The 23,200-nt window shown below is 40.2% G+C and overlaps 1 protein-coding gene across 4 annotated transcripts in view; it reads right to left on the bottom strand.

Annotated features, from left to right (window-relative positions):
- Positions 1 to 23,200, bottom strand: part of DCLK1 (doublecortin like kinase 1) — a 337,117-nt gene that overhangs the window by 299,229 nt on the left and 14,688 nt on the right. For all 4 annotated transcript variants that reach the window (XM_029936850.1, XM_029936851.1, XM_029936853.1 and 1 more), the window contains exon 3: positions 16,722 to 17,068. In XM_029936850.1, coding sequence (XP_029792710.1) covers positions 16,722 to 17,068 — 347 coding nt within the window. The remainder of the gene's footprint in view (positions 1 to 16,721; positions 17,069 to 23,200) is intronic.

Genomic DNA, 23,200 nt, shown 5'->3' with positions numbered 1-23,200 from the left:
GAAACCAATTTGACAATAAACTATTTTAAAAAATAAAAATAAAATAATAAAAAATAAATGAAATGAACATTTACCATCAAAAAACATATTAAAGCATAAAAAAAAGAAAACAATACTATATGATTGAAGTACCGTATGTCAAATGTAAATGCCTTTAATGAATAAACATTACCAAACATCTGATAAAATCTAAGTGGAGACACTGAGGTCCAAGATATTCCCAAATTATTAGGTCCCCAACATTCAATCACCCTTCTGTAAAGAATTACCAGGTACCAACCCATTTTCCCCTCTTACTGGAACTATTCAACCTCTTGAACACCCTAAAAGGTTTTAAAATAATTTTGACATTTTTGAATGATGGTATTTTTAAATAAAATGCTTTAATGTAAATAAGAAATGACACTAGAATTTGGATGATATTTACAAAATATGAAGACAAAGGTTGTTCTTCCCAACCAAACTGTGTTACATGTTTCCAAGTAATTTTAAGTTATAAGGCAAATACATCATTGATCACAAAAAAGTGACTATATCTTGTTTGGTATTACAGTTAGCTCTATATTAAAATGTGAACAAATTAAAATGTATGTTACAAAAAACCAAAAACCTGTCTTTATGACTTGATTTACATTTTGTACCCAAAAATATCATCCTGTTTAATAATGGTCAAAGTCAATAGTTTTAATCTCAGCAAATAAAAACTAAATTGGATAAAATTATCATCACATTTCCTTTTGAATGTTACTTTCTCAAGTACTAGAAACACCTCAATGTACTATACAAAAAGTGGCATTATCATTGCTTTATATTCTGTTCCTTACTAACTTCTTATACTTAAACCAATAGTTCATTATGAATATGCATTTAACAGTATATGGCTTGGAACAAGGCCAGTTCAAAGCTATATAATGGTCAAAAACATGCGATTCACTCATAGTGTTTCAGTGAATCATAAGCCAACTCAGAAAGAGGTCAGGAGGACCCCTCCCGTGACCCCCATTAACTGCAAGGCAAAGTTACCTGACACACAGCGGTGGCTCTAAAACTGATTCCTGTTTAAGGGTAAAGTTTTTAAGCAGCAAATATGTTTGCATTTTTTTAAGACATTAAAACAAACATCTTTACTGGGACACATTCATGAGCTCCCTAAGGGCTTCTAGAACCATCAGCTGGGAAGCACTTAACTATTTTGAAAATGTGTTGTCCAGGACAAAATGAAGAGTCCTGGTGAACATCTGTTGTAAAAAAAAAAAAAAAAAAAAAAAGGTGGGGACAATTAAAAGCCAGAAATATGATTTCCTAGAAGTGAAAGAATTAGATGAGGAGAAAAATGAGATGAACTCACACAAACTAAAGGCTCAAAGGAGAGGGGGAAAATTAGTGTGAAAGAAAAAGGAGAAGAAAAAAGCAGAGGTGGGATGAAGAAGGAGATGATGTTTGTGTTTTCCTTTGTACAGAAGCAGAAACTTTTCTGTTTTGATAAAGAAGCAAGTGAAAGGGGTGCCTGGGTGACTCAGCAGGTTAAGCATCCAACTCTTGATTTCGGCCCAGGTCATGAGCTCCCAGTTTATGAGATAGAGCCCCGAGTCAGACCCCTTATGCTGAGAGCATGGAGTCTGCTTGGGATTCTCTATCTCTGCCCCTCTACTACTCATGCTGCTCACTCGCTCTCACTCTCAAAACAAATAAAAACTTAGAAAAAAGAAGCAAGTGAAAGAAAGCAAACCAATGCCCAACTGAAGTGAATAAACCCTCTGGGAAGAGGAAATGTTTTGTCAAGAACCAGAAATTTCTTTGGGTAATCAAAAGCACGAAAGAATACAAGTGGCACAATTTACCCTCTCATCTCCCTTCCTGGGCTCCAGCTCCTAAGTGCACCCAGAAGATCATTACGAAATACAAGGAAATTAAAAGTGACCTAAGACAAGATTTGATGTATGTCAATGGATTAGTAAATATGGAGGACATAAACTCGCCCCCAAAAGGATATATAAATAAAAGACAACACTGATAGACATGTAATAGAAAAACTAATTGCCACCTTCCCTGTGATGTACAGCTCTTCTGGGGCTAGAGTCCCAGGTCACAGTATCCGTAAGAGTCTCAAAGGGGGATGTGATCCCCTAAATTTAAGAGCTCCTGTTGCAGATGAAACAAGAGAACCTCAGTTAAATATACACGGGTTTGATTTGCTCTAAGTCACTGGAATTAGTGCTCCCCCCCATTTGTTATTGTTGTTCTTTGTTGTTTAGCTTTAACTAAAGGGAATTATATTAAGACCACTCAGCTTAGTACGTAAGAGAATTAGCTAGTAAAGGGGGGCCTTAAAATCTGGAAACCAGTTATAAAAGGTTTTCCTTTTTTTTAATGTTTATTTTTGAGAGAAAGAGAGAGAGCACACACATGTGTGGGCATGGGCGCACACAAGTGGAGAAGGAGCAGAGAAGGGGGAACAGAGAATCCTAAGCCGGCTCTGTGCTGACAGCAACAAGCCCACTGCAAGGCTCGAACTCGCCAAACAAACACTCAACCAACTGAACCACCCAGGTGCTCCTGTAAAGGGTTTTCTATACAAGATTATCTCCAATGTAGCTACCCACCACCATATATACTTTGGTTCTGTGCATGGGAGGATCACCAAGGAAAAGGTAAAATGTAAGCAAACCCTGGATAGCAATCCAACATCTCATCAAACTCAAAACTGTGCCTAGAGGAGCCCAGGGCCTTTGGATCTTGGCCTGGCACCAGCCTCTCTTCCCCACCCTGGGAGATGCCCCACAGGGAGACCAAGTCTTGTTTTGGGTTTAGAGATGGTCTTGAACAGCAAGAAAAGGAATACAGGACATAAATATATGTATGTAAATATTATAGTGAGTATTTACTCTAGATTCCACAAGCCTGCAGCACCTGAACACTGAATTACAAAGGCATTCAATGATGGTTCAATGAACAGAGTCCCCACGGGCACAACTTTACCGCAGGGCAGGATATTGGAATTCACAATGAATTCTCTTGCCTTAAGAGAGAACCAAGTAATAAAAAAGTCCTCAGAGATCCTGAATAGCAAAGTGATGAAAGGACAAGAGGGAAAACCGCCATGAAGAGAAGAGAGAGATCACAAAATAATTGGATCCCATCCAAGAAGCAGACAAAGCACATGGAAAATGTATTTTCACTATGAAAAGCAAAAAGATATACAGCTTGAAATGTGTTAATATAATTTGAAATCTGATCAACTTATACATGGTATTTTGGACTGTAGCAAAGTATTGACAAATGGAGCCCCCAGAAGGCAGGAGGGCAGAGCAGACCCTGGAAGAGCCCCCGGGGGGACTGGAGGACAAGTATTACTCCATCCTGCCATGAACATTCAATGTATTTCCTCTTAGTTGCCTAAGTTTGGAATTAATTCAGAAATGCCATATGTGCAAAGAATGCAAAGATAATAAGTGGTTCACTGTGCTAAAACTGACTGCATAATCTTCTCTGCTGTAAGTTACTTACAAAACCCCAGTGAAACCCAGCGCTCTTCACACTGAGCTGCAGAGGATGGAGATCACAGGAAAAGGTTAAAGAATGATGTACTAAGTAAATCCATAATTATACACATGACTTCAGAGGTACAAAAGAGTCCTTTCTCTAAATGCATATTGAAAGATGAGGTCAATGCTTAAAAGCTGAGGTAATCTGGGGCACCTGAGTGGCTCAGTTGGTTAAGCATCTGAGATTTGATCTCAGCTCAGGTCATGATCTCACAGTTTGTGGGACCCAGCCCCACATCGAGTTCCATGCTGACAGTGTGGAGCCTGTTCGGGATTCTCTCTCTCCCTCTCTCACGAGATTAAAAAAAAAAATAGAACATTTATGGGAAAAAAAGCTTAGGTAATTTAAAAGCAGATCAGTGGTTGCCAGGCTGGAGGTAGGAGTGAGCAATGACAGCAAGTGGGCATATGAGAAATCTCTTATGTGAAAGAGTCGTAACACTGGATTGTGGTAATGGCTGCACTGCTCTCTAAGTTTATTAAAAATCATTGAAAAGTACACTTACAATGAGTAAATGTTATAGTATATAAGTTATGTCTTAATGAACCTATTAATATTTATTCAAGTTGATGTGTGTAAAACTTCACGAATATTCCCATTCTATAAAAGAGTTGTATTTCTTGGTGATGCGTTACATTAAGAATGCTCTTTTTCCATTGCTGGGAAAAGAAACCTTTATGACAACTTTAAAAGAAAACAGTCTTAGATGTTTTTAAGAATTACTGGAAATGGATTAATGTCATAACAACAATGAAAGTAGGAAGACAAACTGGGACGGAATTGAAGCAAGACATCTCAGAAGCCGTCTCAACATTTACTGCTCTTTTGGCAACTCACTCAAGCTTTAACATTGACAGATCACTAGCATTTGATAACTTCAGAAGGGAAGTATTTTTAAACCCCAATGGGTAAAGCAGATTAAACAGAATGAATCATGAGCATTTTTACCAAAAAAAAAAAATGCATGTGAATTTTATATACTCAAAACATTTTTAAAACACCCTATAAAGCCAGGTGTGGCACCACGGTTAAGAGTGTAGGTCAGCCAAAAGGCGCCTAGGCGGCTCAGTGGGTTAAGCATTTGACTTCAGCTCAGGTCATGATCTCGAGTTTTTGTGAGTTCAAGAGTTCAAGCCCCATGTTGGGCTCTGTGCTGACAGCTCGGAGCCTGGAGCCTCTTTTGGACTCTGTGTCTCCCCCTCTCTCTGCCCCTCCCATGCCCATGCTCTGTCTCTCTCTGTCTCTCAATAATATATAAAAACATTAAAAAAAATTTTTTTAAGTGTAGGTCAACCTAGATCACATACTAACCACACAGGTAGGCTAGCTACTTCTCTACTCGCACCCCCCCCCCATTCCTGCATCTACAAAATGGAAATCACAATGGTATCTATTACACAATTTAGTTGAAACAGGAAAAGGGAAATACTTCATGAGGGCCTGGAATAAAGCAAGCATTCAAGAAAAGCTAGCCGCTGTTCTGTTCTTGGTGATGTTATTATCCCTGCGTTGGGTTTCATATACAGATGATTTTATTCTCTTTTCTACAAAACCTCACACCAGGGACATCTCCAGTCTTGGACCTTACTAGGAAGCCAATTACTCAGCAATGCTCATGCCCACTGTTTCCAGCTGTTTTAACGGAAAGTATCTTCCAACTTTCGATTCATTATACAATGTGATATTGTGCATCTGCTGGCAATTCTGGTGCTACATCCCGGAATTAGTCTGACACACTTTCTTCAGCTGATGTTAAGCCAAATTATAAGGCAAACAGGACAAAAGAAAAGTCAGATGAACAGAATCCATTTACAGTTGGGTCATTTCTGTAAGGTCCTTCCAAATGAGAAAAGCATCAGAGATAGAAATATACAATAAGTTAAATAAACAGGGTAGGGGCGCCTGGGTGGCTCAGTTGGTTAAGGTTCTGACTCTTGACTTTGGCTTGGGCCATGATCTCACGATCTGTAGGCTCGAGCCCCACGTCAGGCTCTGCACGGACAGCAGGAGACTGCTTGGGATTCTCTCTCTCTCACTCTCTCTCAAAAGAAATCAACTTTTTTAAAAAAGGAATTTTTGTTATAATAGAAAATAATGATATTACTCATAAAATGGGCAACATGTTCATGCTATTCCTTTCATAGCACACCAATCCCAGAAAAGTCTTGAGAAATATGTAATTTTATTTTTCCCAGAGCCATGGCATCAACCAATTACAAAAATGAACTTTCTATTGGTTCTCTGAATAAACACTCCATTTATTCCTAGAGATTCCTCCCCCCCAATTTGGAGCCATAGCCCCAGAGATAGAATTGACCTTCCCATTCAAAGGAGTCCCTGTTGATGGGGTCACTGGGCATTGTGTGGCTATTTGCAAAGCCATATCTGCCTAAGTGGTTTATAATCGTTGCCAGCCAACAGCTGAATTGAGTAGAGCTCATCTCTTCAGTCTCTTAACCTCCTAGGCTGCATTACAAGGAAAACACTCCAATTCTGATTGCTTGGTGATTATTGCACACCAGTTTACCACCTCCATTGTTCCCAGCAGCTGCGTCTGTGATACACAAGACTCTGACCATTAAATCCCTAGGCAAGCAAGCCAGAAATTAACTCCAAGTTACCCTCCATTCCCTGCACACATTAAGAATTTCTCCATGTTCTTCTGGACATCTTCCATGTAGAGATTTTTCCCATGCAGAGGGATTCTGCCTGACAACAGTTGGAGATCTAAAATGAACTCTCAGGAAGAGTTTTAATGACTTCCAATCATCCCCATGGAAGTTATTCAGAAAAACCATGAGGAAAAGATTAAATCTGTGATGCCTATTGAGGGAGCATCCAGATAACTTCTAACAGCACACATATGGACCCCGTGGCAGCCATGTGCATCAATCTCTCATCAGGATCAGCATTTCCACAGTAATTACCCAGCCTTCTCTGAATCTCTTAACTTTCAATTATTCTCCATATAGGAAGTAACCCATCCTTCACATAGGGGCAGCCCACTAAGGCTAGATTGTAGTGGGCACACATTTTGTACTAAGGGGCTGGCTGCTTTCCATAACACAGTGGATGGTGAGCATATCTTGCTATTTGATGTTAACATCGATGCTCAGTGTATGCAAATAAAACTGCTAAATAAGCTAAAATTAATGTTTAATTTCATCTACCAAGTAACAGTCCAGATTTACCATCCATAGGCCTTTGGAGTAATGTTCCATTTCTTTGTACTGCTTAGTTGCCTGACCAGTGGCTCCTCATCTTTAATGTGAATATGGATCACATGCGGATCTTGCTAAAATGCAGACTGTGATTCAGCAGGTTTGGGGTGGGGCCTGAGAGTCTGCATTTCTACAAGTTCTCTGGTAGCATTATTGCCACCAGACCACTGTTGGTAGTTATGCTTTTAAGGATGTACGTGAAGCATTTACCTGAGGACACAGCAGGGCCTTTTACAATGCATTTCTGTTGCATAACGAGTTATCCATTCCCATACTATTACTTTGAAAGTGCACACCAGTTCCCATACTATTACTCTGAAAATACATCAAATGTCTACCTTTTTAGAAAGATAATGCTTACCTTGAGTTATTTTCCTCCTAAGAGAGTTTCTAAAAATAAAATGCTGATTTTTATCTTATTACCTACCAAAGTGAGTTTAGTTTATGGTCTTCCAAGTAGAGGCAAAGACAGAGCAGAGCAATCTCTCCTCGGGGCACTCCCAGCCCTGAAGTCCTGTGATTGTACATACGAGAATCTGAGACACAAATTAAAATCAAGAATCCTATGCAGAATTTAGGAAACAAAACAAACAAGCAAAGGAGGAAAAAAAAAAAAGAAACAGGGAGCAAACCAAGAAACCGACTCTTCACTATAGAGAACAGAGGCGGGTGGGGGGCTGGGTAAAGTAGGTGATGGGGAGTAAGGAGTACACGTGCTGGGTGAGCACCAGCTATTGTACGGTGTTGAATCGCCATAATGTACCTCTGAAGCTAATATTACACTCTATGTTGACTAACTGGAATTTAAATTAAAACTAAAAAAGAAACATCATTTAATAAATATTAAGCATCTAATAAGGAGAGCCAAGAATATAGCATTGTCTTCTTTCCCTAGGGTGTTTCTGTCTTACACAAGTGCACAAATGGTTACAACACAAAGCAGAAATGATCTGGCACAGAAAGAAAATGACCTGCGTTTTTTCCTCCAGGAAAGAGTCATAAAGGATCGTGGTGATTGTGCTCCTGTTGACCTAATAAACCTAAGTTATCTGGTATTTATAGAAGAATACTAGACTTTTCATCAGATAGGCTTTGGAAAATGTCTACAGGTTTTTTTCCAAGAGGGTTCTAGACAGTGCAGATGAATTCTGAGCTACTCTGAATCTCCAGTAACCGGCTGCATTAAGCAACATCTCCAGTCACTACTCATGTTTGCTTTCCAGTCTGACTAGAACATTACTAGTCTCAGCAAGTGTCACAACACGAATAGGAGTATGCAGCTGAGCCACCAAAGAGGAAAGCCTACTAGACAACTTTTGCAAGAGAGCAACGAAGTTAGAGAGAAAATGGCTTGATAATTTCAAGGTATTTCCTACATGAATGTACAGGGTGTCATGTGAAATGACAAGCAAGAGGCCAAATCATGTACAGAGTAGGATCTGAAGTTTTTTAAAAAAAAGAAAAGGAAATAAGGCCAATATATTAATGAGTACCATCTTCTCAATGAGACTGTGAGCCATTTTCTTAATATTTTCTCATTTACTTCAAAATTCTATACAATGATCTATATTAATCCTGTAATAGAAAAAGCCAATTAAAAAGTAAATCTACCATCTGTCCCTTTGTTTCTAAGGCATGTTGTTTACAATATAATTCAGAATTAAAATGGGGTATTTTAAGTTCCATTTAATTTCTGAAACTGCCTTCTTTCACATAATTTAGTTTCAAGGACTTAAACTAATCAGAAAAATCTGCTGTAACATACTGTCCTCGACCACCACAAACACCCTTGAACACTGTGTGTTTGTATCCTGGCAATAATTGGGCCAGATGCTATTCATGTGACTCTCTTATTGGCCTGTCACCAATTTTTAAATCAATAGGACATATTGATTAGCTCTTCTCTTTATTCACTGGATGGCTGAGGCAATGTTAGGAAGATTTCTACTGACTCAGACAGTGAAAATTTTCTAACAGAATATCTATTGTTTTCCCACAGGATAAAAGTTCTTTCAATAGAGAAAATGCTCTAAAATTGGCAGATGATTTTTTTTTAGATTATCCTAGCATCTTTAATGAAGCAGGTGCCTGAGCTAAAAAAAATAATAATAATAAAGCACCATGATGAGCACCTTACAGTCTGTGGTTCCACTGCAGAGAGCACCACCATCGCGGACAGCTACATACAACCACAGCCTGGGGTGACCACTGAGTTCCTAAATGGCCATGACCTGTACTTCACAGAGCACTGGAAGCGATGTGCTAATGCCAAACGCAGAGCACATAACAAACTGGTCAAACCACTAGTCGCTTAGCCATTCAGTCATTTATTGAGCAACCGTTTACCAGGTCAGGCCCTTGAGATTCAGCGGCCAAGAAGACACCTTCCCTAGCCTCATCCTATAAGTTCTAAAGGGGAGGACAAGGCATGACAAATGTCAACAGGCCACCACCATCAAGAATTGTAGGGCCATCTACAATGGACAGGAATGGAGCCCTCTCCCAAGGAGAGGACTGGCAGTTCTACATGGGTTAAGTCAAGAAATGTTTCATAGATGAGGCCACATTTGAAATGAAAGGAAAAGGTTCTTGCTTTGCAGAGATGTGGTGATGATTCAGTGAGATAAGCATACATATAGCAACTACCCCAGAGCACCGGGCAGGCAGGTGTTCAAGCACTGACAGTAATAGTAATGGTAATATTACTATATTGAATGATGGGTCACTGATAAGACACCCTCAAGGAATAACGTACAACTGAAGAAGGAGATGAAGGAAATAAGATCTAGGTTACATCCACAACTGACTGACAATAAATGGAACAAAAATAAAGCCATTAGTCATTTTAGTTATAGTGCAGGTAATGGAAACAATGCAAAATGACCAATCCAACATTGACAAAAATGATACTATAAATGTCCTGTACTTTTAAGAAAGCCTGGAATAAGAAAGCAGAAGGAAGAAAGACTAGTATTTATAGAGGACCTACCATAAGTCAAGCCAGGGCCTTTTATGTACATATTTTCTGAATTAGTTATCTGACAATATTATGAGGTATGCACTATTATTGCCAGTTTAAAGAGGAAACTGAGGGGCGCCTGGGTGGCTCAGGCATTGAAGTGTCCAACTCTTGATCCTGGCTCAGGTCATGATCTCACAGTTCATGAGTCCGAGTCCCACATCAGGCTCTACTCTGACGGCACAGAGCCTGCTTAGGATTTGGTCTCTCCTTTCTCTCTGCCCCTCTTTCACTTGTGTTCTCTCTTTCTCTCTCAAAAAAGTAATCTTTAAAAAAAAATTTTAAAGAGGAAACTGAGATTCAGAGAATTCAGTTAACAAAAGGCCACACGGCCAATGAGTGATAAAGTCAGAATCTGATCTTATAAGTATCTTCTCTTGAATTCCATGCTGTTCTCATTAATACTATGAAGCATTTTCATGTGAAAAGTCACATTTACAAAGATAATTTTAAACGGTTCCCTCAACACATTTAAAATATGATTTACTTTTCAAAAACAATTCACCCTCAGCTCTTCAGGTGTAATAAATACTGATAATTGAGTACCTACCACAGTGCTGAGTTTTGTCATGTGGATTGTTTCACTTAATCCTCGAGACAACTAATAAAGCAGGTATTGTTACTATTCCCATTGCACAGATAAGAAAACCGAGTATCAGAGACTTAACTCTCCCCAGTGGAAGAATAGATTCCAGAGGTAGAGCACAGACAATGACGTGTCTGAAACTAGTGTATAAAAACAAGTGCTCTCTCTCCATCCACATCATGCTACCTCCCCTTCCTATGCTTACATTACAGCATACCTAAGCAGGTTTCCCTTATGGCAAGCAAATTCAATATACCAATTTTTTTTAAATGATCAGTAAAGTAGGGAACTAAGTTAATTTCCCAGGCCTGCATAAGAAACTAGATCCAGGGAGATTTCTCAGACTGAAACCTGAGTGCAGGTCCCGCTGACTCTAAAGTCCAAGTTCTCTGTATCACTCCAACATGCTCCCTGAGGGCACAGGGGACTCGCAGGCCAAATCATGCCTCTCTGCCCTTGCAAAGTTGAAGTCACCTCTAGAAGATGATCCCAAGTCCATAGTCTTGCGAAAGTGCCCAAAGCACCTTGAGCATACCAGAGAGGAGGGCCGGGAAGCACATCTTCAGTTCTCCAGTGGGGCACAGAGGAACGCAGAATTCACTGACAGCAAGTTAGTGTTCAGTTTACAGAAAACTGGCTTTTGCTAACACTAATGTAAGCCTGAAAATATACATCACGGGAACCCATAATTAATTACATTATCAGATTTGCTCAACCGGACCAAAAGGACTTAACTCTTCTCTATTTGGGGGAATTAAGATCTACGTAAGGACAGATGTAGCTTATGAATCCTGAGTATCAACAAAAGGTATATAACCTAAAATAGCACATTCTATCCTGAACACCTTAACTCTCTAAGTGAAGTACCATAATTACTCTTAAGCTCCTTCTTCTTTGAAAATGGCTAAGACTTTCCATCAATTCAGAGCTCAACAAATCATGAAGATGGTTTAACACGTGCTCTCAGCTCCTGCAGGAAATTTTAATTTGACATTTTAATGTGTAAGCTAAATTATTTGTATCAACTGTGTTTTTATATCAATGGCAAACAAAACTAAAAGGTGTTATATTCACTTTCACAACACAGATAACATACCAAGTCATACAGTAAAAAATCTGTCAACCAAGAATGAAGGCTTTAAATATGCTTGAAGAAGTTAATTAAAGCAGTCACAGAAGTTTTATTTTTAAAAAGGGGGGGAGCCACTATTAGAACAGCCATAGAAAATATCATTTTCTAGTCCAGTCAACTCCTATCACATCCTAAATTCTTTCCTTTTCATTTGAAAACCTCTGATTTTCACATTTCCTGTGCTCATTAATTGCTATAGCCAATGTCAGATGTGGTAGCAATGTGTACTACTTTTTTAACTTGTAAGGGAAAGTTTAATTCTCTAAACTCAAGTTTGGACCATTTCATTCTTACTTCAGATTAGAATTTGGTAAAGGGGCGCCTGGGTGGCTCAGTCGGTTGGGCATCCGGCGTTGGCTCAGGTCATGATCTCACGGTTTGTGGGTTCAAGCCCTGCATCGGGCTCTGTGCTGACAGCTAGCTCAGAGCCTGGAGCCTGCTTCAGAGTCTGTATCTCCCTCTCTCTCTGACCCTCCCCTGCTCATGCTGTCTCGCTCCGTCTCTCAAAAATAAATTTAAAAAAAAACATAGAATTAGATATGAAAAACCAAAAGGAGAAAATGACATCTGACTGATACATTCCAATTGATCATATTACCATTTCCTGAATTCCAGTAAGCTCATATACTAATTACCTAAAATAAATGGCTGCAATTATTATGACTCATTTACAAACATCTTTTGAGCTTTGTGTTCATAATATACAAGGGGATTCAACGATCGAAAGATACCGAGAAGGGCGCCTGGGCAGCTCAAGCGGCTGAATGTCTAACTCTTAATTTCAGCTCAGCTCATCATCCCTGGGTTGTGGGATTAAGCCCTGAGGCAGACTCCACTCTGAGCATGGAGCCTGCTTAAGATTCGCTCTCTCTCCCTCTGCCCCTCTCCCCTGCCCACATTCTCTCTCTCTAAAATAAAAAATAAAATAATAAAGGAAGCTCTTTTGGGGGAAAAAGAAGACAATGTAGAAACTGATTATTGACAGCTCCTGGGATTTCCTTTACAGAGCACTGTGGTCGGAATGTGTGTGTCCCCCTCAAATTCATACACTGTGATCTAACTCCTAAGGGGATGGTGTTAGGAGGTGGGGCCTTTGGAAGCTGATTAGGACCTATGGGCACACTTCTCAAGCATGGGATTAGGACCCTTATAGAAGAGGCCCAAGAGCTCCTTAGCCCCTTCTGCCACGTGAGGACACTGCAAAGGGCACTGTTCATGAACTGGGACGTGGACTCTAACCAGACCAAGTCCACTGGCATCCTGATATTGGACTCTGGCCTCTACAATGGTGGGCAATCAATTTATGTTGTATATAAGCCAGTATTTTTCTTACAGCTACCCAAACAGACCAAGACAGTGGTTATGAGGTCTGTTCTCACAGTTTACCAGTCTAAATCTGTTTATGAGCACCTTCACTTTAGCTCAGTGATTCCTAGTGTTTTCTGTACAAGGAAGGCAATAAGTTGTTTGCTCACTCTAGCATGCTAGCAGTGGTGGATTTTACAAAGTGCATGACCTACATGAAATGCCTGTAAGATAAAAATATAACATCCTTGACGGAGTTTCTCCTCTGCTACTAAAGTGTGCTGCTATTTTGTACAGATCTTCATTACTGAGAAGGAGATACCCATGGGGATGTGCATGAGTATGTTTTCTACTTAAAGAGCAATCAAGTTTTTCATTGCTCTCTTTCAGTGGGGAAGGGGAGGTCATCGGGAAGTGCTTTATCTGTGATTTTTAGAGTCTAAATTGCCTGCTTAGGCACTAGCTGTTCTAAGATTTGCTGTTGTTTATATTTCTAAGCCAGGATTTGGTAATCACAGATTTGGAATATTTAACAGCTCAAGACAGCCAGATTAGCTGTTCCAAAAAAAAAGGGAGTCAGGAGATATACAAGTGTATCTTTTTTTAGCAAATCTTATACCTTTTGGGTTTACATTATTTACTTAAAAAAATAGTCCCACTCCAAATGACTTCTGGGAAGAGCTGCTTGGCAGGGTGAGTGAATCACCCCCTGAAAAATCCCAGCATCCAGAGCCTGGACTGGGGCCAGAGGAACAGACCCTCACACCCTGCACAAGTTCCCTTAGGATATGGAGGGAAGGAGTATGATTATAACCTACAGCTAGAAAATGCCCTCTTTCCTTCTTTGGGGGTCCTTAATCAAGGCCCAGATAAATAACACATCACCGAAATTAAGACATGGCAGCCATTTCCTTGACCTCGCAGCCTTGCTGGCAAAAGGGTGTGATCACACAGGGAGCGAGGCTCCTGAAGCGTGTGAGGAGGCGCAGCGGAGCGCTGGCGGAGCGCGGGAAGGTGGGTGCGGCAGCCTCTGACTGAGGCCTCCGGGCCCCTGAATATGGAATGGAGCAGAAACGACTGGAAAGGGTTTGCTCGCAAACAGGCTGCGTAAGAGCCTTAACAGTCATCTGGGGAAATGGCAGCTTCCTGCTAAGTGTTTTCTATATGGTGCCGCATCTCCAATATGTTGATTTCTTTATCTCAGCCTAAAAACCTCAAAAAAAAAAAAAAAAAACCCACAAAAAGCCCTGTATAATGAACTCTTGGTTAGGGCTGAAACCACACCCAAAGGCAAGAAAGCAAGGAGGCCAATGAGGGAGGAACAGGTGAGAATGGCGTGTGGTCTGTGCCCTCGAGTGCCCATCTCTGGGTGACACGTGTAACAGCAGGCAACAGCTCTCACTGTTCACTTGCTCCTGGTCTGAGGTCACAAAACCCAGACTCACCAGTTTCCATCCCATGAATTCATCCGCAAGCTGCCTGAGACAATGCGAAAAGCCATCCCTAGTTATAATTTGCTTGCTCTCTACTATTTTACCCAAAGCACTCATGCTATTGATTTTTCAAACAATTATATTTCCTCAATACAAAATAAAAATGAACTTTAAAAGCTTTATTGCTCATTGGGTCTCGCATATCACTTTTGATGTTGATACGAGGGCTGTAACACTATTAAAGCAAACAAACAAAAAAAGAGGTGAGGCCGGGAGCTGAGGGATGAGGCCCTGCTGACCGCACGGTGAGCAGGGGGGAGGGGTGGGGGCAGGGTTCCGCTCTATCATGGCCGAGCATCGTGCCACAGGAAGGCTTGGAGAAAATGCTGTCAGAGCATTCTACTCTAACAAACCTCTCATGGGGGAAGATTTCCCTTTGGAGCAGAAACGATTCTAAAGACTCCTAGGGTCCATGAGGAAGCGTCTTTGTTCCTACTGGGAACCCAAGCAAAAGGTCTTTATACTCTTTCCACTCTATCTTCCAATTCCTCTGCAGCTTTTCACCACTCTAGCTATGAAGAGAACCTGCCACAACTGCAAACTGAATGCTATACATACACACACACACACACACACACACACACACACACACACACAGCGCTGAATGCAACCGTCAGCAGAACGACTACAGGAAGGAAAGAATGCATAGCAGAAAACTTTCAGATGATATTCCCTGGACAAATTACTCACTTGAAAATTCTTCCTCCGAGGCGCCTGGGTGGCTCGGCCAGTTAAGCATCCCACTTTCGATTTCGGCTCAGGTTATGAACTGAAGCTCACACCATTTGTGAGTTCGAGCCCTGAGTTGGGCTCTGCACTAACAGTGAAGAGCCTGCTTGGGATTCTCTCCCTCCTTCTCTCTCTCTGCCCCTTCCCCACTTGGGCTTTAGCATGCACACGTGCTCTCTCTCTCTCTCTCTTTCTCTCTCTCTCTCTTTCAAAATAAATAAATATTTAAAAAAAAAAAAAAACAGGCAAGCTCTCATCTTGGAAAATCCAATGTATAAAAATGCAGAACTACAAGATGCTGAGTGTTGCATTACAAAGGGAACCACTGAGGGCTTCCAAGTTTAAATGTGAACCTGCTGTCTTATGTTGCTATAATACACAAATGAGCAACGAACTTTTTGATCAATGACATTCAGGTGACAACCTCTTAGATCTAGAAGATTGAGAATTTCATCCCTCAGAATTCTTACCTACCTGACACAGGGGATGCAAGTTTTCTGAGACAAGCCCAATATTGGTGAATATAAATGAACAACTGGCAGATATTCCTTCATTCCTAATGAATTTTATAATTTGGAGCATATGAATGGCTCCCTAGGGGAGGAATTCTTTCATGACTAACACTCTAGTAATTGCATCTATTTCTAATTCATAATTTGAATGTGTGTTAGCCTTCAAGAACTTTTTTGAGTCTTCTATTTAATAAAGATTGGCCTTTTATTTTTTTTAAAGATTAACCTTTTCATTTATGAATGTAGCTTTGATTTTTAATATGTATTCTACATACAAATCACTCAAATTACCCCTCTAAACAATGGTTAAAAATCACCTGGACTGGTCCATGTTAAAAACTAAATATCAGGCAATGACAGTGTGTTAAAAATTATAATCTTAAACAAGAGACATTGATGAACTCTAAATCACACTGTGTGTGTGTGTGTGTATACACCAGTGGTAATATACATATAAACACACATATATATACACACACATACATACACACATGTATATATGAATATATATATACACACATATATATATTCAGCTCACTATCCAGATTCTATCAAACTTTACAAAAGTCCACTCAAGACTTCCCTTTAAGTTCGCATGAGAAACGCACATTTACATTTCCCCTCATCCAAGTCAATTGGTGTCCATTCCATAGCTAAAGAAACAGCCCTCTCTTCCACATTGATTCTGAAATTGTATTTTCAATACAAGATGTATAATATTCTAGAAATTTGCCTCTTTAAGCCATTCAGATGGAAATATTTCATTCCTTTAATATGTCCTTAAAAATCTATAAAAACTGAACTAGATCTCACTAGTGAACATTACTGAGACATAAAGTATCATTAGTATTATTTTGGCCAAAGAAAGGAAATTAGACTTTCTATTAGATACATCTCAGTCATGTTTAAGGCTGTAAGACATTACTACGTGAAAAAAATTACAAAACAGATGGCAGGACAGCACCTTTATGTTAAGCAATTAATAACTGAAAAAACAGAAATCTGCTGAGTAATCATTTAAGCTTCAGAGACACATATTTTACTTTATTCCTATGGTTAATCCTGTCTACTTTTCTCCTCGGTCTGGTTTGAGGCCACACCACAGCACATCGGTCCCCCAATTCAATTCCCTGGTTCTTGCCTGTAAAGTCAAGGTCATATCCCGACAGCGCTCTTACCTGTTTCCCATCCAGGGTGTACAGGCGTTTCACCACTCCCGAGTCCAGCTTGATGGCATCAGTTATGTCAGTGAGAACCTGCTCAAAGGAATGTGCGGTTTTCTTGTTCAGCAGAATCCTGACAGCCTTCCGTGGCTTCACCCCACTTCTGATGATGGTGACCAGCTTGGGCCGAATGAAATCCTTATTCTCCCGCACCTCCGAAGGGCTCCCTTTGGCAGTGGCCAGTGAGGACACTGCCCGGGAAGCCGAGGTGGTCTTGACGTTCACCGACCAGTTGGGGTTCACGTTCTTGGTGTACTCCAGTTTCTTAAAGGGTTCTATTGAGCCACACACGTAGCTCTCACCTGTGGAAGAGAGAAATATATTTGCATTTACACCAGAGAAACTCATTTCCTTTTTCCTAGTCTTTGATTTTTTTCTTTTCTCCTAGAAGTGAGAGCTAGTTGTGACTTTTTGAACAATGAAAGCATGATTAACATTTAATGAAAAGAAAGACTTTTTTTTTACTTCTAATCTGGCTCTGTTCAACAGCAGCTTGATATCCTAGAAGGGAAATAAAAATCGCCATTCTTCCCTTTCTTCATTTTTCCACTGTGGACCGAAATACTGATACTGAATAAACCTCAGAAAAAAATAAAACTGAATTCAAAACAGAAAGTATTCTTCGGGATTTGGGGGTATTTATACTTGCAGAAAACTTCAAAATCAGAGGTACCTACAGTTAGTAATAATGTAAATAACATAATTTGAAAATGCAAAGTGGATCAGAAAACAGCTTCTTAAAATGGCCTCGTGATTCATTGTACAGTGACAGTTGGTAGGTACGCTTGTGGTGAGCCTAGTATAATGCATGGAGAAGTTCAATCACTATGTTGTACACCTGAAAGTAATGTAACATCGTGTGTCAACTGTACTCAAATTTAAAAATTGAAAAAGTATGTAATTTATAAGATTGATGGGAGTGCATGCTAAGCATCGTGTAAGTCAAGTAAAATTCTGAGAACAAGCAAATTGTCACCAGTGAGTCCCCAAGACCTGACCTTTACTGCTCACCTTCTTGTACCCATCAACCTCTGTCCTATATTTTTCCTTAAGCTCTTCTTTCCAGCATCTCTCTTAACTCAGACAAAAGACCAGATGGGCACAGCATCCCGAAAGCAATAATGACTGTCTTCCAAAGCTCTAGTGGCCCACACCACCCACCCCAGTTTGAGCCTAACCACTAACTCAGGGCTGTGCAGACTGACCATGGAGTGACCAACGGTTACCTTTATCTCATCATCATGCTAAAAAATCACACCCAGAGGTGGAGACATAATATGCAAATGAAACATACGAATAAAGAAGCATGTGGCATCACCTGCGCAGGCTGGCCCAAGTCCCTGTATTCCTTGCCCCCTCCATGCTCAAACTTGACTCCTTTCCCGCCTGCACTCCGTTACAAGTTTCCCTGGTGGTTGTTTGGGGAGCCAGTCTAACACCTTTGTCGTGACTGTGTCTCCCTTCAGCTGAGGCTGTTGCCCCAATAAAGCCTTGCCTGTGCTTTTAATTTTGGGTCCAGCTTCATTTCTACCACTGTTAGGTCTGAGGACCTGAGTCCAGAGTCCGGTATCATAACCAGACTTCCTTTCCTCCCATCTACACGTGGCCGGGCACAGTGATCTACATCCCCTAGGAAGGCCAATTCATATTTGTTTATAGATAAAAGATTTTTAGAATGGTTAACTTTTAAACTGTAGCTTCAGAAACTGACTCTAAAATAAATGTAATTGCATATGATGAATAAAGTCTAAGGATCTAATGAATAACATGGTGACTCTAGGTTATAACACTGCACTATAATTGAAATTTGCTGAGTGTGTAGAATTTAAATGGTCCCATAAAAAAAGAAAAAAAATTAAATATATGACATAATGAATGTGTTAGTTAACTAAATGGGGGAATCTTTTAAAAGATATATATATATCAAATCATCATGAGGTATGCTTTAAATATCTTACAATTTTATTTGTCAATTATGCCTCAGTGAAGCTGGGGTAAAAAAATGCAAATAAATAAATTAATTACATTAGATATTTATAAAAAATGATTCCTTCACAGAGAATGGTTTAATGAAAATAATCAGAATGTTAAGTAGATGTGGCTCACACACACAAAAAAGTAACACATGTACCAAGTGATGATAAATCATTAAGTGACTGATCCCATATATACATATATATATCTCCCGTATATATAACTTCTTAAAGTTAGGTCAACTTATTTTGACGTTAAAGATTTTATAATGCCTTTATTGTGCGTTAGTAAGTCTTTGTAAGAGGGAATAGTTAAAATGCTAAAAAGCCTGCATAAATGCAGTTAAAGTGACCTGGGACTAATCCTACAATAGCCCATCTCTCTGTATCTAAATCTGTCCTATTTTTAACCTGAGAGTGCAGGCATCCAAGGCCACAGAATAAAGTAGTCACATAAAAATAATGGAACCAGGGTTTCAAAAGCAGAAAAGCACAGTTATACATGTTATCATTTACTCTATAAGTGCTCTTAGAAAACACTCTAATATGTGTTTCTCCATTATGTCTCACTAGACATTGTACAACTAGTAGAAATTTAGCACCCCCTTTTTCTATCCGCCTTCACTGATCCTAAATATACTCATCTCAAGATTTATGTGGATGCCAAAAACCTGTGCGTGAGGGTCGCAGTGACTATGGGTACTTTGTGGACAGACCGCAGGAATGCTTGGATCGGAAACTGCAAGTCTGAGCTCTCAAGACCTGGCCTCTCCATGCACGTGACCTTGGACAAGTCCCCTAGTCTTCTCTGTGGTAGTTTATTCATCCATCAGATGAAGGTGATTCCGGAGGTTACTCATCTCACCAGGCCTTGGTGAAGATCAAATGAGATAACAGAGGTCAAAGTGATCTCAAATGCAAAGCTGCTACACAGGTGGAAACCTGGTTTAAGGCTGCATTAATGAATTACCCTGATTGTGCAGTAAGCCTGAAATGAAAATTAAAACCCCAAATTACTAGAAATCAGTGAGCAGGTCTTATATGGTGCTAATTGTTTCTAACTATTTACCAGGAGATGTCACTTTGGATCCTTCTAAATGTGACAATGCTCCAAATATTCAACAAGGCACACACAGTCAAAACTACAGCAGGCAAAACCAGTCTGTCCGAAATCTGTGCTAATCAGAGATATGCAATTATCTGATTATTTATAAGTTTTTATACTATGCTAATAATTAAAATCAAAACAAAATGAGTAGTCGACACTCCACCAACAACAAACTTTTTAACCTTAAAAAAATGCATAATTAGAACAGGGAGGAATTTGAAAGTATTCATATTAACAATGTGGAGGAGGTTTGTTGAAAAAGAAAATAAGCATTTTTTTTTTACATCTCCTTAAAGAACACTGAAAAAATTTTAAAGCGTAACAACTTTGAGAAGGCAATGCTGATTTGGTTCAAGCAACGACTGGAAGAAACTTGTGTTAAATCTGTGCTGTCAGTTGGTGGCTCATCAGCCTGGCTTACCACATTCAGAGACTGGAACGGAATCTTGGGGAAGGGGGTGAGTCTCCAAGAACAATCTCGTGCTACAAGGAAAGTAACTGCTGCACGAAGGGGACAGAGCTGGCCACCAAACCCAAGATCACATAATACTCAGAGCTGTCATTTAGAATCTACTACACTGGGGCGCCTGGGCGGCTCCGTTGGTGAGGCATCAGACTTCAGCTCAGGTCATGATCTTTGCAGGTTTGTGGGTTTGAGCCCCACATCAGACTCTGTGCTGACAGCTCAGAGCCGAGAGCCTGCTTCGGATTCTGTATCTCCCTCTCTCACTACTCCTCCCCACTGCTCATGCTCTGTCTCTCTCTGTCTCTTAAAAATACATAAACGTTAGAATCTACTACCTTATTCAGGGGGCGCCTAAGGGGCTGAGTCGGTTCAGTGTCTGACTCTTCGTTTCAACTCAGGTCATGATCCAGGGTCATGGGCTCATGCCCCACCTTGGGCTCCACACTGAGTGTTGAGCCTGCTTGAGATTTTGTCTCTCCCTGTGCCCCTCTCTCTCATTCATGCTTTCTTTCTTAAATTAAAAAAAAAAAAAAAAAGAATCTACTACACTATACAGGAATTCAGTAAGACAAGACAGGTTTCCTTATGTTAAAAAGCTTCTATAAAATTGTGCAAACAGGGGCGCCTGGGTGGCTCAGTCAGTTGAGCGTCCAGCTTCGACTCAGGACATGATCTCACCATTCATGGGGTCAAGCCCATGTCAGGCTCTGTGCGGACAGCTAGCTCAAGAGCCTGGAGCCTGTCTTCAGATTCTGTACCTCCCTCTCTCTCTGACCCTCCCCTGCTTGTGCTGTCTCTCTCTCAAAAATAAATAACACATTTAAAAAAATAAAACAAAATTGTGCAAATATATTTACATTAAATCTATTTGACCCCCTCATTAAAAAAATGTTTTTTAATGTTTTATTTTTGAGAGAGAGAGAGAGAGAGAGAGAGAGAGAGCGAGCAAGCAAGCACAGGGGAGGGGCTAGACAGGGGACCAGAAGTAGGCTCCGTGCTGATGTCACAGAATCTGATGCGGGGCTGAAACTCATGAACCCTAAGATCATGACTTGAGCAGAAGTTGGATGCTTAACCAACCGAGCCATCCAGATGCCCCTGTTTGACCCCACACTTTGATTACTTTTCTTTTAATCATATTCTCAACTTCTTCCCATCAGTAGAGATACTGCCTCTGTCTTAACTCAATTTAAAGTTGATTTAGATTCTGATTTTGTTAGAAAATAACTTTTCAATTAATGTGCTAACAGCACTGACAACTGTAAGTTAGCAAATGTAATTGTTCTGAATGGAAAGAATACATGGTCTTAATTTGGTCAAATAGCTCTAGGTATCCAGTGTTTAATCTCTCCCTCAATGGGGCCAAGACTGAAGAGATATGTAATATTCTTGATTAGAGAATCATCAATAGATTTCATTCAAGTCCTGACAGAGGATATGAATGTTAAGGGCCATTGAAAAATACAAAAATACAGTAATGCTCATAATTACCGTAATAAACTTCCTATACACACTAAGCCATCTCAAAGTTTTATGGTGTAATTTATACTGCAACAATAAAATAAAAGTTAATTTAGCAAAGCCAAAGTATATTTGAGCAAAATGGTCTGCTACTGTGATTTATAATAAGAAATATATCTACTTGGCCTTCAAACTATTTCTGGCACAGAGCGCCTAAAACCCTTAGAATTTCCTAAGTGATTAGAGCAATAAAGGCATTTTGATATGTGTAATGAGCCCCTTTCAACCACATCTGAGTTCAGGTTTATGAGGAGACTTTGGGAAAGCACCTAAGGATGGGTGCCTGGTGCCAGAGACACCAACGGTGTGATTAGAGGGTAGGAATGTTCAGTCTCACCTCCATGACCTTGGGGGGATGAGGGGAGCTAGTAATTAAATCTAATGATTGACTGATTGATTTTTCAAAGTTTAATAAAGTTTACTTATTTATTTTAAGAGAGGGAGCGTGAGTGGGGGAGAATGGCAATGTGGGCGTAGGGAGGGAGAGAGAGACAGAGACAGGGAGAGGGAGAGAATCCCAATCAGGCTCCATGCTGTCAGTGCAGAGCCTGACATGGAGCTCAATCCCACAAACTGTGAGATCCTGACCTAAGCAGAAATCAAGAGTCCAACGCATAACCAACTGAGCCACCCAGGCCCCTGAAATCCAGGGACTTAATCAATTGTGCCTATGTAATGAATCCTCCATAAAAATCCAAAAGGACAAGGTTCAGAGAGATTCTAGTTGGTGAACACATGAAGAATCAGTAGGAGTAAGAACTACTAGATGCCCTAGAAACAACATTTAAGTTCCAAGCCCTTTCCCTAACCCTTGCCTTATGTATCGCTTCCATCTGGCTCTTCCTAAATTATATGCTTTTATAATAAACTGGTAATCCAGTAAGTAAAATGTTCCCCTGAGTTCTGTGAGCCACTCTAGCAAATTAATTGAATCAAAGTAGGGGTCATGGGAACCTCTTATCTGTTAGCCAATTCATCAGAAGCACAGGTGACAACCTGGATTTGATTTGTGGCCGAAGTGGAGGAGGGAAGGTGGTAGGGACAGTCTCCTAGGACTAAGCCCTTAACCTTGGAATCTGATGCTATCTCTGGGTAGATAGTGTCAGAACTGGGTTGACAGGTAGGACATCCAGCTGCTATCACATACAGTTGCTTGGATGTTTGGGAACCCCCCTCCCACACACACACTGGGATTCATGACCATAATGACTTGCTGATTGGTTATCATACTACTAGTTTTGTTCCAGTTTACTCAAGCTAAGTCTTTATGTTAAGACCGATTCTCAACTTAAAATGTAATGTTCTGGGTGTCCAAAACACCCCAGCAAACAGCAAGAGCTGCAGAAGCAGTATCTGTCTGAATTGC

The sequence above is a fragment of the Suricata suricatta genome, chromosome 4, assembly GCF_006229205.1.
Source record: "Suricata suricatta isolate VVHF042 chromosome 4, meerkat_22Aug2017_6uvM2_HiC, whole genome shotgun sequence".
In the NCBI taxonomy this organism is placed as follows: Eukaryota; Metazoa; Chordata; class Mammalia; order Carnivora; family Herpestidae; genus Suricata; species Suricata suricatta.
Note: the sequence above shows the minus strand (reverse complement) of the source record. Positions and strands in the feature narration are given on the sequence as shown.